This window comes from Taudactylus pleione, unplaced genomic scaffold (assembly GCF_031769625.1).
Source record: "Taudactylus pleione unplaced genomic scaffold, aTauple2 ptg000690l, whole genome shotgun sequence".
NCBI classification, from domain to species: domain Eukaryota; kingdom Metazoa; phylum Chordata; class Amphibia; order Anura; family Myobatrachidae; genus Taudactylus; species Taudactylus pleione.
In genome coordinates, this window is record NW_028285092.1 from 2,426,809 (window position 1) to 2,443,775 (window position 16,967).

General features: G+C 43.9%; 1 protein-coding gene across 2 annotated transcripts in view; it reads right to left on the bottom strand.

The window, feature by feature from the left end:
* Window positions 1-16,967, bottom strand: part of PGAP1 (post-GPI attachment to proteins inositol deacylase 1) — a 707,270-nt gene that overhangs the window by 38,843 nt on the left and 651,460 nt on the right. For both annotated transcript variants that reach the window (XM_088456228.1, XM_088456226.1), the window contains one exon: window positions 16,483-16,697. In XM_088456228.1, coding sequence (XP_088312354.1) covers window positions 16,483-16,697 — 215 coding nt within the window. The remainder of the gene's footprint in view (window positions 1-16,482; window positions 16,698-16,967) is intronic.

Below are 16,967 nucleotides of genomic sequence, written 5' to 3' on the forward strand. Positions count from 1 at the left end.
TGTCAACTTCTGTCTTACAATAGGGATCTTGTAGTAGAGATTAGTTAAGCCGCCAAGACCATTGTCCGAAAGAGAACCCAGGTAGAGACAACGTCAAAGAAACAGGGGCATGGTCCGACCACGTGATGGGACCAATATTGGCGTCAGCGAGCAAGTGGAGATGTCTGTGACTCAAAAATAAATAATCCAAACGGGAGTATGTCTTGTGGGGGTTGGAATAGAATGAATAGTCACGACCGGTGGGATGCAAAATTCTCCAGGAGTCGGCCAGCTGGTGATTATGGAAACACTATTTAACCTGTCTGTACTTAGCCTGTGAGAATCGAGGGGAATTAGAAGAAGCATCAAGTATAGGGTCCATGGTCCAGTTAAGGTCTCCCCCTAAAATTATAATACCCTTTAACCGTGAATCAAGCTGGTCTAGGACAGATTTCAAAAAGTTATGTTGTGCCTGATTAGGGGCATATATATTAATTAATGTAAAGTCCTGGTGGAAAAGTTGACAAGTAATTAGAAGTACTCTACCCGGGATCAATTTATAAATTTTAACATCGGAGATGGGTAATCGTTTTGAAAAAAGAATTGCAACCCCCTTAGATTTTCCTTCAGGACTATTACTAAAGAACACCGTAGGATAATGACGGTCAAGAAGGGAAGGGGCGCGAACCCCAAATTTAAAATGGGTTTCTTGAATCATAGCCACATCGACTTTATCTGCCCATAAAGAGCGTAAAAGCTTAGATCTTTTTTCAGGGATGTTTAGGTCTCGAGCATTAATGGAGGAAACAATAAGCTTGGCAGCTGTAGTCATTTGAGGAGATTTGTAGGGAAGTACGGTAGTGGTCCCTGGGAGAAAGAGAGGGAAAGAAGAAGAAAGGGCAGAAAAACAGGAGAAATGGAAAAACAGAAGAAAACAAAAAAGAGAGAAAAAACAAAAAAGCATAAAGATACAATATAATACAACATCGAGAACATTAGAATTCACGCGTCTGAGACATTGGAAAATTTATAATAAACCAATATCTCAGTAAATGGTAACATAGATAGCGGGTTGGGGGTCATAGGGGGTCCTAGTCAAATGCAGTCCTAACATAAAACAAAAATAAATTTAAACAGTGACATCTAAGCAATAGAAAAGAGAAATGCGGATACTAACTATAAACTGGAAAATGTTAGTGAGATTAGGATTAGAACATGGAAACATGTAACTACAGAGAGGGTAATCAGTTGTCCCCGAAATGTAGAACAGAAACAGATAATCAAAACCTACAAGACTATAATGGCCTAGCCAGTGTGATTATAATAAATCACAAATTTAGATATTACATCAAAAATTATTTCCTAGGTTATGAATATTATAATAAACCTGAACATATTAGAAAACATTAAGTTTATAGCAAAAATATAATATCAGGAAAAAACCTCAGGTGTCCTCCAATTCAGGCGGAAGAGGATGATTTTGCAATCGCCTTCTGGAATGCTGAATTAAATGCCAAGAAGAGTGGTTCTCTGAGCGAGGAGGTAAGACCAATTGGGCCAGAGGATCCTTCCATTCAGGCGTTTCAAAAGCTGGTAGGCCTAGCATAGAGCAGAACGCTGGAAGATCTGAGGGGGTATGGAGAAGATGTGATTTACCGGAGAAAGTAACCTGAAGATGAAACGGAAAGCCCCATCGGTATTTCAACTGCCTCTTGCGGAGTTCATCAGTGAGCGGTTTCAAGGCTCTGCGAAGCTGAAGAGTATGCCAAGATAAATCTTGATATATGTGAATAGTCTCTCCATTGAAGTCGACACCTTCCAATTGCCTGACTTTACGCATAATCTCATCCTTTTGAGAAAAATAGTGCAAGTGACAAATAACATCCCTTGGCTTATCCGATGAAAGACCTCGAGGACGTAAAGCCCGATGAGCTCTGTCGAAAACAATTTTATCATGTGGGTCATTGCAGAGGATCTCATTGAATATTTTAGTCAGGGCATCGATAAGGTTAGGAGTTTGGACATCTTCGGGAAGGCCTCTGACACGGATATTATTTCGTCTCCCTCTGTTATCTAGATCATCCACCCTGGATTTTAGAGATTGCAATTCAGCGGACTGTGATGAGATAATATCTGTCAACTTAGACAGTGTTGTGTCCGTAGATTCTTGAGACTCTTCCAATGACGTGAAACGGTCTGAAAGTAATGACAAGTCCCGCTTAACAGACGCCATTTCCTGCCTGATGGTAGTTTGTAGGTCCTGTTTGGTAGGGAGTGTCTTGATGTATGTCAAGATTTCTTTAATCTCGCTGCCCAGTTTAGAAGAGGATTGAAGGGCGGAATCCTCAACTGAGGAAGGGCTTGGCGGGTTAGAAGAATTTGAAAGGGAATCTGATGGATTGAGTGCAGGAATTTCTTTGGAAGGGGTTGGGAGAAGGAAGGGTCTCAGGTCCGATTGAGAGGCGTCATTTCGGGGACGAGGGTCCTCCCTCTTTTGAGCAGATTTTTTATCTTTGCCCATGTTCAGATATGATAAAATAATATGAAGGCGAAATGGGCATGCGGAATGTGATACTTAGAAAGACGTCACATGGAGGAGCTGCAAATGAGCACAGACCCCCCGAGGCTGCTGGCTAGGTATTCATGGCGGAAGCCAATATCACATTTTCAATGAAGCAAGTATCAAAGTCACGAGTAATTCCGTATATGAATATAGTAGTATATGAGGTATATATAGCAAAAAAAAAAACCTCAATATTTTAAACTGAAGTGATTGGTATTAGTAAGAGAGGATTTGTAAAATGTGTCAATTGTGGTTATATCTGTGTACCACAAGGTGGCGCCAAATCTTCAGTCAGGGAGAAGTAGAATTGGGAGATTTGCAGAGTAGCTGTTATTTAACTCCCCTGGAGTGATCAGCTGGCTGAGATATTAGTAATTGAAAACACCAGGGTAAGGGAGCATCAACACTCACCAGTGGTGTCAGGAAATCAGCAAGACCTCAGGAGCGTCCCCTCCGGATCTTAGCAGCTGTCAGTAAGTGTCCCAAGGGCTTCAGTTGTGTCCAGCAGCTGCACGACTGGGTGTAGGGCACAGGGGGAACACAAGATGTGCTGCAGATAGATTGCCCCAAGCCTGGGGTGTCAGCAGCAGCCCCAGCCGAGCAGCCGGGCGGTAGCAGTAGGGACCGGAAGCCGCGATCCAGCGAGGATGGCGCGGCACAGGAGAGCCAACAGCCGCACTCCCAGTCAAGCGGCACCAGTAGGGATCCAGCCGCCACCTCTGAGACCGAGCGGCGTGGCACAGGGAAGCAGGGAGCCGCGGTCTCAGCTAGACCGCTGGGCAGCAGTGACAGGGAGACAGAAGCCGGAACCGAGGGCGGGCAGCAGGACGGCAGAGACCAGGAACAGCGGCCTCAGTCAGGCAGCGGCGGCAGCAGTGACCCGGCATCCATGCCCGGGAAGGAGCGACGTACAGCAGGAGGTCCGGAAGTGGCGGCCCCACACCAGCAGCCGGGCAGCAGGAGTGGGGAGCCGGAGGTCACGTCTGAGGCCAGACGGAGATAGCGGCCAGGCGGACCCGTCCGGGGCAAATTTCTCTCCAACCAAGGTAGGTGAAGGTAACGCTGGGGGTCCGCGGGGGCTGTGAGGAGACTCCGGGGGTGCCTGATGTGGGATGGGTGGAAACCAGGGAGTCGGAATTTCTCTCTGGGTAGGGTGGCAAATTTAGTCCCAGGCTATGAGGGAGCAATTAGGCCGCAGTCTGCAGAATCACATAAAGTGATTCCCGACTCTGCTAAGCCTTGTCCCACTAAGTTCAGGTGGGTTTCTGGAGTTGGTGGATCCCCCTCAAGATCAGGGGGAAGTCATCAGCGTGTCAATTAGACTCGGAACCTCAGGAGCCGATGTAATACACGTCCGCTCCCCAGACCAGCCAGGCCACGGCCCTGTTTATATTTATTTTTATGCATTTTCCTTAACATTGTCCAACTTTTTTTATTTAAACTTTTCCTAAAATCTCAATAAAGATGGCAAAACATCAAATGCAGGTTGAAGGAAAAGATAAACGAGTGACAGCACCATGCCAGGTGGAGAGGCAGAGGGCCAACCCCTCAATCTTTGGAGTACACCCCACTGGAAGAGATTGCTGTGGGGTGTACAGAGCAGGAGTTGATAAGACGTCAACATTATCGATTCAGTGGTGCCGATCATGTTTTCTTCATATGTCGTCTCGGATAATTAGTAGCTGTAATCGGATGACCTCGCCCCACCGAGCGATCACAGATTATTTTTGATCACACTGGATCTTGGAATATTAGGATTCCCTTTTACTGTCAGTAAATACCTGTTACTGACTCCTCGCACAGCGTAGTGAGCAGTAAACGCTACCACCACCGGCACTTGGAACCACTTACTTCCACTCAGGCTCCTACCATTGTCACCACAAACTGCCTACTTCTGGGTATGTCTGGATATGCTGCTGCAACACTTCCTGGATAGTGTCAGGCTTTAGCCTGGGGCAGTACACAGGTGTCCTAAGGTGAGCTCAGGGAGGGCAAAAACCTCCTCTGGAGCAGAAGGGCAAAAGCTCACTTGATCTTGATTTTCAGTATGAATACAGACCATGAAAGGGGGGCCTCGTGATCCTTCTGACTTTTTAGGTTTTAAGCAGGATGTGTCAGAAAAGTTACCTGTTCTCCTGCTGTTGCTGTTCCAGAACAGCAGGAGAACGGAACAGTGGTTTCTGCTATTCTGTTGGGCACAGGATGCAAGTAGATGTGTCGTCTTAAAGGCAAGATGTTTATTACGCAATGTCTTGAAAAAGACACTTCCCCTTGCAGATGGTGCTTAGGGGTGTCACAGCATAAAGTAGTACAATCCTTAATGTTTAGAAGGATACACACCTTTCAGAGCATGCAGGCTGTTTTTAACTGGTTTCAATACACAATACTACAAGGTCGCTTAACCAATCAAGCTAAGTAGAGGTGCTGTGCATGCACACAGTTAACATTGTCCCATATGGGGAGTGGTCACTCCTCTGTGTCTGAGCCCATCTGGGCAGACAGTCGAGACCCAGGTGACAGAGGGGGAGGAGGGATGATTCCCTCCGAAACTTACTTCCAGGGTTTTGCTAGGGGACCTTGCCACCTCATCTACCTGAATCTGGGCTCCAAGGACAAGCAGACAAGATCCCCAGGCAGAGAACTCCTGGCCACCAAGTGGAAGAGGTAAGTGCATATTCTATTTAAAATACATTTATCTTAAATACATTAAATAGAAAACATTTTGCACCTGTGCACAGCATCAGGCCTTACACAGTACAACACTGCAGCTCAGGAACTGCTTTCCTGGCTCAGGGCTGCACATATCTTTAAAGCTCTGTGCCTAGTGCCCTGCACCAGGCTTTGGTATACCAAGGCAGTGCTTTACAACAATGTATGCTGTGGGCTTTCCTAATACAGCCGTGCAGCCTGGGACTGCTGGGGGCTCCCCCCCAATTGCAGTGCAGCGCCCCAGGGTCTAATAGGCCAAAGTCGCGGCAGCCACTGGACCAGGCAAGCCAGCTCCTGGTACCCCCAGCACTGAGAGGGAACAGGAGCTGAGTGCTGCAGCTGAGACTGAGACAGTCTCAGCTGCAGCACTCAGCTCCTGTTCCCTCTCAGTGCTGGGGGTACCAGGAGCTGGCTTGCCTGGTCCATCAGTGCTACTAGCTTCTACTGTATAGTTCTAGCCCTGCAGTGGCTCCCTGCTGCCCCATAGTGCCCATTTACTCTACCCCCGATGCAGCACTCCAACGGTTAACTTTATGCCACGGCACCCGCCAAACTAGGTCTGGGCTGCATGCAGATAATCCTGGTTCCCCAGCATGCGGCTTCTTAAACCTGTAGCTGGCATAATTGTCCCGGCTACCTGTAGTGCTGTGGTGACAGGAACTTAGCCCCGAGTCCCCACACTACCCTGCAGCCTGGGACTGTACACAGTCCCTCTGGTGCAATGCATAGGGGATTAGAACACTACCTCGCCGCAGTCACCGGAGGTGACCCAGGACAGTGGTGCACATCATCATAATGATGGGCGCCATCAAAAATCTAAAAAAAATGGCACCCTGGCATTGGTTGGTCCATTTAAAGATAGCACCATTTTAATCAAGTGGGCTGGGTCTCCTTCCGCATTAGCAATCTTTTTTTTTGCATCTAAAGATTTACTCAAACATTAATTAATTTTTTTTAATACACTTTAGATGAGGAACAAGTCTCTTACAAGTTTCATTCAGAGGAGTTTGAGGCTCAATCTCCAGCATAGCCGCATCTCTACACCAATGACACCTTTGGCTGAGAGCTGAGGGAAGATACCATCCACAATTTGCGAACACTCATAGGGATTGAGCAATTGTTGGTGAACCTGAATGAAACCCTGGAGGTTGACAATCGCCATCATTACCTGAATCCGTGAGTCTTCTGCTCTTGTTGCCCAAGGATGAAGGGAGATTGCAGCCGAGATGCATCATCATCGGCTGCAGTAGGCAACACCACCTGTCTAAAAGCCTTTTACCTCTGGTCAGCAGTCTCTCAGCCCTGGCCAGGCTACTAGGCAGTCTAGCTGGCAGTCGGTCCTTCATCCTCCTCAGTCTGCCGTGAAGTGTGTCTGACAAAAGTGACTTCAGTAGCGATTTCTTCCTAAATCCAGAGTTTAGATGAATTTCTTAATTGTCTGTTCTTCTTGTGTAGACTCTAAACTAAAAGTGTCACAAGTATGTTCTTGATGCTGAAATTTGGTTTTATCTTTTTCATTCGGGCACTAATTGGCACAGGAGTTCCCAGGTTATTTGTGTACACCATAGTGCTCTGGTTCCTGGTTTTGGTGCATTTGGAGTGGTTGCTTGATGAGCATTGCAATCCCCCCATTTTTTTTTACAATAATAAATATGATTTGTCTTTGAATAAAATAGTCTGTTTTTTACTTTACAAACATATTTGCAAATGTAATTTTTTTTTTAATGATAATGGTATCATTACACAGGGTTAATGTAATAGAGTATAAGTTTGAGAAATCTGCAAGCTTCCTGCAACTTCCCAGAGAGATTGCATTTACCAAATGTAATCGACGGAATCTTGCACAAATTGTTCTCACTGCAACACAACACGCCCCCCAAATGTATCTCAGGTCAAACATACAACTCACTGGATGTAATAGTGAGTGAATTGCTAACTCATCCTAAACACGCAAAAAAATTTGCCAAATAATAGATGGCCCCCAGGCCAGCGAGATTAATGACAATGAGTATATGAGGCGTATTTTCTTACATAGAAACATAGAATTTGACGGCAGATAAGAACCACTTGGCCCATCAAGTCTGCCCCTTGCCCATCTAGTCTACCCCATATGCGGCCTATTACAGCAGATGTAAACCCTAACCTGACCTGAGCCCATTTTACTTCTGTGTGGCTGTTTAAATTATAGAAGTTTAATACATTTACCTGTGTGAGGTACTTGCATAATTTTTTGGGGGTTCTAATTGTATATGTCTGTTCTTAAATTGTTGTGTTAAAAATAGTGCTATCTTAATGTGTTTTTAGGATGTAAATTTAAACTAACTAGCGTAAGCCATATTGTTACTGTTATCATATATTGGCATGTATTACTTGTTTTAGCTAGTAAGATATGTGTAATATATATACATGTACTATATAAAGATTTCACAGCAAACATGTACTGTACAACATAAAATAGACTTTACTTAATTCACAAATGTCAATACAGGTTGAGTCTCCGATATCCAAAATTCTTGGAACCAGGGGTATTTTGGATAACTGAATATTCCATATTTTGGAATATTTGCATATCACAATGAAATATCTTGGGAATGGGATCCAAAAATACACACAGAATGCATTTATGTGTTATATACACCTTATACACACAGCCTGCAGGTAATTTTATACAATATTTTCAATAATTTTGTGGTTCAAACAAAGTTTATGTACATACATAAAATTCAGTTATGTTTCATATACACCCTATTCACACACCCTGAAGGTAATTTATACAATATTTTTAGTAATTTGTGCCTTAGACAAAGTTTGTGTACATTGAACCATCAAAAATCAAAATGTTTCATTATCTCAGTCATGCCAAAAAAAATCCGTATTTCGGAATATTTGGATATGGGAGACTCAACCTGTAACTTACTTTTTGATTCACAACATTCAAAACAAAGTTCAGTTTTTTTTGGGTTGTGTCTCAACATGTTTACCCCTACCTAGCCCTTTAGTCATGCCACCACATGTGCGGACACTATGCCTTGGTGGACTTGTGGGAGCTTGGTGGTGTGGTTGTCTGACTGCTTGCTGATGGTGCCGGTAAAATTTTGTGTTGTACAAGAAGCGCTCTATGAGTAATGCTAGAGTTTGTACCCTAATGGATTGCTTAATGTCCTTTAGGTGACGGTCAATCGATGTGGCCATTCTTGCTCTTGTGCTATGACTTATGCAAGTGCTATTTTTCTTAACTGTGATGTAATGGAATTTATTTATGTTTGATCTGTCATTAAATTGAGTTGCTTGCTGCGGCAGGAATCTATGGATTGAGACATTGATTCCGTAGTTGGAAGGCTAGAGGTTGTTTGTGAGGTCTGTGGCTGCTGGCTTTCTACAGTGACCTCTAAGGTGTCTTCTATTGTTGTTTCTGCTGGATCTATAACTGTCAGAATTATGTGTTGCTGAACTCACAAATCATCAATGACGATTGATGTTGGTGTGATTGCGTGAGATGGTCTTGAAAATAGGACAGGATATGTAAGTAATCATGCATGGTACTTCCAATTTCCAATGTATAAAGTTATCAAAGCATTCATACAGGAGAAATTTTTTTCCCTATCCATGTTTCTGCACAGGGAGCTTAATTATTAAATAAAACCTGGTCTGAAATGGTGCGTTGAGGATGTTTAACAGTGGTTTACATGCATTAAACACTAGTCTGAAAGGTTTGTTGGCAGTTATATCCATGTTAACAATAGAGTATGGATGATGAGATTAAACTAAATGTAAAAATTACTTATTTTACAATACAATATTATTTATTTTTCATGCCCTTGCTTATAGTTGTCTGATTGCTTATTTTTATCTATAGTATTTTCAGGGTAGTTCACCATCATCGCTTGTCGGATGTCGCCTTTCTACTGTGTTTTTTTCTTGGGCTGTGCGCCTTTTGTAAAATGCATGCCAATATTACTGCGAAGTTTGGCATATGAAGAGACATCAGAACAATACAACGGATGTTCACACATAAATGCAGTGTGCCTTAATTACTGTTTTTGACCAACAAAATGTGTTTTTATGGAAAATAGCATTGTAAAGATTTAGAAATATAATTTCTTGTGCTATGCTTTAGATAATTTATCATGTTCTAGTCTTTAAAATATACACTACTGTTTGATGTTATTTTAGAAATTGCCAAACCAAAATACTTGCATGTTTACATAGATTTAGGATTTAAAATAAAAAGTAAACTTTACAAAAATGTGTTTTACTCACCAGTTTGTGATTGAGAGGGTGGACGATCTGTGACCTCTGCATGCAGGCCAGGAAGTACTTCTGGAGGAATTATTTGCTGCAGTTCCTCCTCATAAGAGGTGAAGTCCAAGTGGTGTGGTGGGCCATCCCCTGTTCCTCTAGTAGCATTCATCTACTTTCTTTAATGGCCCTTGCTACATCTGAGAACCTTTTGCAGCAGTTCTCTACATTACGCTTCAAAGAAGCCCACAGCATTTATCACAGCACACGCAGACTGCTATAATGCTTTTTTTCGGGGTAAAGATGTGCAGTGTCCTTAACTCCCTAACAGCCTATCATACACAGGTACAATAGCATGCACCAGTGCACAATTCTCATCATATGTAAAGAGCACATTGTGGTCAGTTTTTGTTTTCCCTGAGAGACACATTGAAAACTCTTCCTCTACCTCCTCTTCTTCTACTATCTCATGAGAGACCCCTACAACCTCTAGGGCCGTAGAGAGCAGTGCCAGGACCAAGTACTGTAGGAGGCGTGGCCTAACTGTGCAAAGGTGGCTATGCCCTCAGCCAGGGTTAGTCAAGGGGTGGGGCGTGATCAGTGTAGTCACTCCCCTATTTCCTGTTGCACAACAGGTGCAGGCAGAGGAGACTACCTGGACCAACCAAGCAGTGTGTGCTGCGCTGGTGAGAGAGGCTGCTATCGCTGACAAGTTAGAGGGGAAGCGTGAACCCGGGCCCACGTTGGGCCCCTCCAACAAGCCCGGTAATTAGTACCCGCTCCCCCTCTCTCTGCACCCCTGACAACCTCCTCACTGCTAACCTGACCCTCAATCCTCCTTCCAGACGCCATCCTCCAACACGCAAGCTACAAACAACACTTACTTAACACAATGAAAATAAACACAGAACAAACAGATACAAATACTCTTACACACCTCTCACACAGAAATATCACAGGACAGATAATAGACAAGGACTAAAATTAAAATAAATATAGTAAATAATTGACAAATCACTTAGGTATCAAACTGAAAACTCATCAGACTCCAAGCGCTATTCTGCACTTTTCTCTACACTCTCCTACTACACCCACCTCCTTCCCAAAATTAAGAAAGAAAAATTTAGAAATGCTTAAATAGCGCTAAGAATGTCTAAGTCCCTGTTATGACGCTACAGTGTGACAAAAGACAAACCCAGAGAGTCACTAAGTGAGATCTTCTGCCTTTAACACCAACCGATTGTTCTCTTAGTGACTGAATATGCACACAGGTACTTAGGCTGGCGTCAGGACTTACTCTCGGCACGATGTCGCCTTATCTTACTAACACCTGAAGGTCGGAGATGGTACACAGTTGGCACCTACCTGAGCTGGCAATCTCGATCTGGGCAGAGGCTGAACCTGAATGCCCAGCTATGGACTTGGCGAGGACTGATACGCCAGCAGGTGGACAACAGGTAAGGCAGTTCCCTGTTGCCAGCGGAGATGGTAATTCCGCAGATATGATCGTACACCGGAGTGTGAGTGGACCGCAGGTAATGTGGAGAAATGATGCAGTAGGGCTGCAGTAGATGGTAAGAGTCGCAGGTATGAATGGGAACCACTGACTTGTACACAATTGGGCTGTAGGAAGGAACAACGGCTGGCTACAGATGGTGCAGCTTAACTGTAGACTGATGTGGATGATGGGCTGCAGGCTGGTAAAATGGCTCGACCGTAGGCTGATAACGTGACAAGGCCGCAGCCTGGTAACGTGGCTGGGCCGCAGGCTGGTAACACGATCACAGCAGACTGGGAGATACTCGACTAGGAACACAGATGAAGTAGCACAGGTAAATGGCTCTGACGAGACAGGAGACCGGGAGCATTATGTAACCAAACAGACTGGACACTAGGAACAGACTATCACATACCTCCCAACATGACCCTCTCCAGGAGGGACACAATGTTCTGGTCCTGGACTTCCCTGGTATTTTATGATTGGTAGAGGTTCCAGAGGTGGGGCTGCAGCACAGTCCAAAAAATAGGGGAGTCACACCAACTGCCAGTGAGTCCCAGCCAGTGATGTTTGGCAGCGTGTGAAATGACAGTTGGTGTGACTCCCCTATTTGAATTTTGAACTGCGCTGCAGCCCCGGCTCTTACCAGGGAAGTCCAGGACCAGAGCATTGTGTCCCTCCTGGAGAGGGTCATGTTGGGAGGTATGCTATCACAGTCAGAGAATGCTGGGACTGACAACAATTTAACCAGAATATTAGACAATGCAAACCAGCTTCCTTGATTGGAGATTAATTTGCATCTGAGCTGCACACACACACACAGAGCTTGATTACAGACTAGCTGCAACTGAAACTTCCACAATACTGACAGCTTCCCTGCTGCCTAGCAACAGCCAGGATTGGAAACTGCAAGGCTGTCAGAAATCCTGGCAGCCGATCGCAACACTCTCGTGACTTTGCAAGACCAATACCTACAATGCCTTAAAAGCAAACTGTATGTAATGAAACTCGCTGTTGTATTAGCAGGTTTGTCGCGGGCTCCAGCCTACTTGACATCGCAGGCGAGTTACGAAGGCACCTTGTAACTCGCAGGCTATTACATGCCATGAGTTGCTATGGATTCTCACAGCAAACTCTCAGCGAGTCTAGCAAATTCCAAACTCGCATCCATTTGCATTTTGGCCCATATGTTCCTAAATGTAATGATTTTATTAAATGCAGTAAAAAAGTAGTAGCGTTTCCGCTAGGCTGTTTTAGCGGGGCGCCGTGCCCCTGCCTTATTTTTAAAGGGCAAAAAAGCACCCTTCCTTCCTTAAAACAGCCTCCGGGTGCCGTCCACACCCGCGGGTCGCAGTGTTCTATCCTGTGCAGTTGTTGAAGTCACCGCTGGTGAATGAATGCCGGGTACATGCGCCTGGAATCTATTCACACAGACAACAACGCTTTGGGGCAGCCTAGCATGTCCATAAGTGTCGGGCACACCAGAAAAGTAATGAAAAGGGGGCGCATCTTAAACACGCACCCCCTTTTCCTTGGCCACATGCAGATGTGCCCTTTATCCCTGCCCGGCGCCGGATCTAGAGTGAACGCTAAGTATTGTTAAATAGGAGTGAAGCAGGATGGGCGATGATGGTTGCCACTTATTCATACCATGAAAGGCGTGTCTGTGTAGTGTAAAAGGTTTAACAACATTTAATGCACATTTGTAAAATATACAGTACACAAACTTTTTTTTTACAATATTATTTTATTTCAAATGTGCATACAAATGTACGGTTTTGCTATAATAAAATTTTTAAACACATTTTATGTGAAATAAAAAATCTGACCAAATTTTAAACACAATAACTATATGTTTTAAATATCAAGAGAAAGGCACAAAAAAGTAATAAATGTAACAAATGCAAGTTGGTAGATATTAAATATAGTTAATTGTTCTCTGTTAGAAATGCACTGTGGCAGCCTGACATATAAATGAGCTAATAATAGCATGAGGGGTATCTCACCTGACACAAATGTTGTGTGCGGAGTTGCGATCATCGAAGTATTGTATGATCCGTCATCATTAGTATCATGATTTGCACCAGCCATCAGCTAGGTGTAGTGATTCGCCTAACATGCCGGAATGTGACAGCTGTTACAAGGCGATCGTTCTTCGTGCAAATGGCCGTTCCACCCATGGCACACCCACAGTCCAGACTTATTGCGTGTACTCAGTTCTCAGGTCCAGCCAATAAGCTCCCTCATCATGCTCTACTACGTGTGCCCGAAATACATGACAATAGACGATCTACTATTATTTCACAAATGCGCACGTCGTCTTTTTTTCGATAGGGCACATGTGTACTAATTTGAGCATGACATATAGCGGCTCTGAATTACACCATTTACGCATTTCTTTCAAATTAGTTGAAAATTATAATGTCATTCATTTTTTTTAAAGTGCAGATTTTATTATGAAAATCTAGGAGCAGAATTCAGCTTTTTGCGGTCTTGGAAAGGGTGGATTAATACCAAGCAAGAAACTTGGTGGTGTAACTGTAATTACACCTGCATTCAGTGCCAGATTAAGGTTCCCATGGGCCTGGAGCTGAAATTGAGAAAGGGCCTATTGTGTGCCACTATGGTTGTGTGACCAGCACAGTGTGGGTGTGGCTAGTGATGTGGCGGGGGGTATATACACACACACACGTATATGTGTGCATATATATATATATATATATATATATATATATATATATATATATATATGTGTGTGTATATACAGTACTTGTGTGTGTATATATACAGTATTTATGTGTGTGTGTATATATATATATATATATATATACACAGTACAAAGAGCAAAGAGTTAGATACCCCAGCATATGTATGTCTGTGTGTGTGTATAGATAGATAGATAGATAGAGTATATGTAGATATATATATATATATATATATATGTAAATATATATATATATATATATATATTATATACACATAAATATATATAAAATTATACATACATATATATATACCTATATTACAATATATATCACTCACAGTGAGTAGCAGTCTGCCTCTGAATAAGATATTCTCCGCTCCCTATGAGCTCAAGCTACAGGTTATGGACACCATGTTCCTGATAAGTCTCAGCAGCAGCAGCAGCACGTCCCCGATCAGCAGCATCGTCTCGTCTCCGATCAGTAGCAAAAGCTGGGCAGCCTCAGTAACCATCACCTGGCTGCCTACACGGAGCTGACTGGGCTTAGCTCAGCTACTGTCGGGTCATGAGTGTGATGGTGCGGCAGCACTTGTCACATGGCGCGGAGGGGGAGGAGGAGCCAAGAAACCATCTTTGCAGTACAGGGAGGGCTTAAGAACTTTGTGAAGCCTCCCACTGCACTTCTGGAATTATGCCCAGCGCCGGTACTTGGACCGCCGGTGGGGCGGGCATGTGGGGAATCGGGGAGTTGAGCTTTCAGTGGGCGGTTATTGGGCGGGCAGCAGCAGCCAGGCTGTATTAAAAAATTTTATTTTTCTTGTATTCAGCAACCCTGTAGATCCTGTGGGCTTATTTCAGTGGAGGGCCTGGAGCTGGAGCTCCATCCGCCCCATTGGTAATCCGGCCCTGCCTGCATTGTGTGCAAAGAAAGTAATGTAGATAATCGCCCATATGTGAATGTGATCACATTGTCCCTATCCATATGCTTGGTCTCATAGCTGTCAGAATGTTCAGTGTGCACTTGCACCAGCCCCATCAGCCTGAACCTCTCACTACCACCCAGTTACAGACCTTCAAGCAACAGCAATCATTTGTAAGTCAGCTACAGAGCACACACAGTGTAAAACACTCAAAATCCATCCGCAAAACAGACTTGCATGTAAGCAGGGGCGCCGAGAGGGAGGGGGAGCAGGTACAAATTGCCCGGGCTCACTTGAGGGGGCTCGGCACCGCTCCCCCCCCCTCTTACATCACAGCTGCTGTGTGCTGGGCTGCAGTGGGAGACTGCTCGCGGCTGCTAAGAAGCAGCCACAGCAGTCTCCTATGCCTGTGGGGGGAGCGATCAAGCTGATCGCGCCCCCCACTGGTTATGCGCCGGACTGAGGGGGCTCACTGTGCCCTCCTCACCAGCATGCAGCCCTGCAAAACTTTTTCTGACCTAAGGGGGCAAGGCCACGTCTACCGTGATTAGGCCACACTTTTTTTTACCGGGGCCCGGCGTGGCTCTTGACGGGCCTGCATGTAAGCAACGCTGCATTAGCCCCTTTATGTTTAGATATACATGGAAGATGGAGAGAGATTCTAGATTGTCATAATCTTCACAAACACCCCCTAGGAAGGTCATAAGCCGGTTTGCACATATAGACAAGCCCTTCCCCCTTTCCTATAATTTCAATATATACAATAGATATTTTCAAACACACAGCCTAGCCAAGTCTCAGTTATAACAACATTATATTCACTTATTATGTTTGGAAGAGTCCCAGCATGTTACCATACATGATATATTTATACTTACTGTCCCTTTTAACACCTATCCTAACACCTTCCCAATTTCCCTTTAATAACCCGTTTTCCTTGTCTATATTATCTTTAATACTTTAATATTCAACTTCCATCGCAGTTCATAGTTTAAAATTTCATCCAGCCTTCTAATGGCCTTCTGCCCCATTGCAATGATACCTTACCTCATTGATGTGCAACGTATCCTTACCGCAGACATTGTAATCAAGAGAGCAATATGCCCGATTCTCTATAAACCCTTCTTCCTACAGCAATTTCCAGTGACGTGCAGTGAGGTCAATGGCTGGGGAAGCCCACATAAACATGGGTCTGAGTGCTGGAAGCCTATTTCACCCCCTACTCACTGTAACTCTCCCCTCACTACACTAAGCTTCAGTGTCCATTGATTCTCTTACCTGCATCACTGTGTATTGCTGTTGACTGAGCTCCGATCTTTCAACACTGCAGTGCACATCCAAGGTGTCCATCAGTGCTCAAGGGACACCCCCATACTCAGAGGCATGCCTAAATTAGCTCTCTTTCTATGCAGTTTACTGCCCGTGGTGCGGCCCCACCCCCAGCTCTGCAAGCAGTGTCTGACTATACAGAAGTGAGGCTGATCTGCTGCTGCCTCATCTCTCATTTCCCTGCAGTCCCAGGGAGCTCCACAAAGCTGGTGAGTGTTCGCTATAAAAATGATTACAATAAACAAAGAAGATGCTTATAAGTTATAAATATCTTCTTTGTATTATTCTAATCATTTTTATATCAAATCTGAGGAGTATGACAGGGAAGGCTCTGCCTCCCCTTACTGCACGTCCCTGCCAATTTTATAAGATAAATATTTTTCTCCTTAGGTTTCTATGGATAACATGGCTAAGGTATTATTTCAGGAAATATGACTTTGGAGGTGTTTTCTCTAACTTAACTCTAACTCAGTAAATAATCAAAATCCAAAAGAGAAAAAACATGTACCGTATAATAAATAAGTATCCATAATAACCATACCTGATATTTTTTAGCCAGTAGATAAAGGATGGTAAAGTCAGTAGAATCATCCACAAAAGTAAGTTCATGATTGTTATATGCATTTTGAGGCTGTCAGAAGCTGTGCTGGAATCTGAAATTGAATTTGGCTGAATTGAAGTTTCTTGCGATGAAGCAGGGATAGAGTTATCTGCGTCTGTTGTTGTACTAGAACTGTCAGATGTATGACTTTGAACCTGTGTACAAACAAATATGAATTGTATTAATGGGTGTGGTATAACAGAAGATTGACATTCATTATGCTAACACCATAATGTTGACATGGTCTGAATGTTGACATGTGTAGAATGTCGACATTTAACATGTCGACACTGACATAATGTCAAACTATTAATTAGGTTGACATCATAAATGTTGACAGTCATAATCCCCTCCTAATAAACCCCATCCCTAACTGCAGCCCAACTCTAACCACGGCCTAACTCAAACTTTGTGTGAATTTTGAC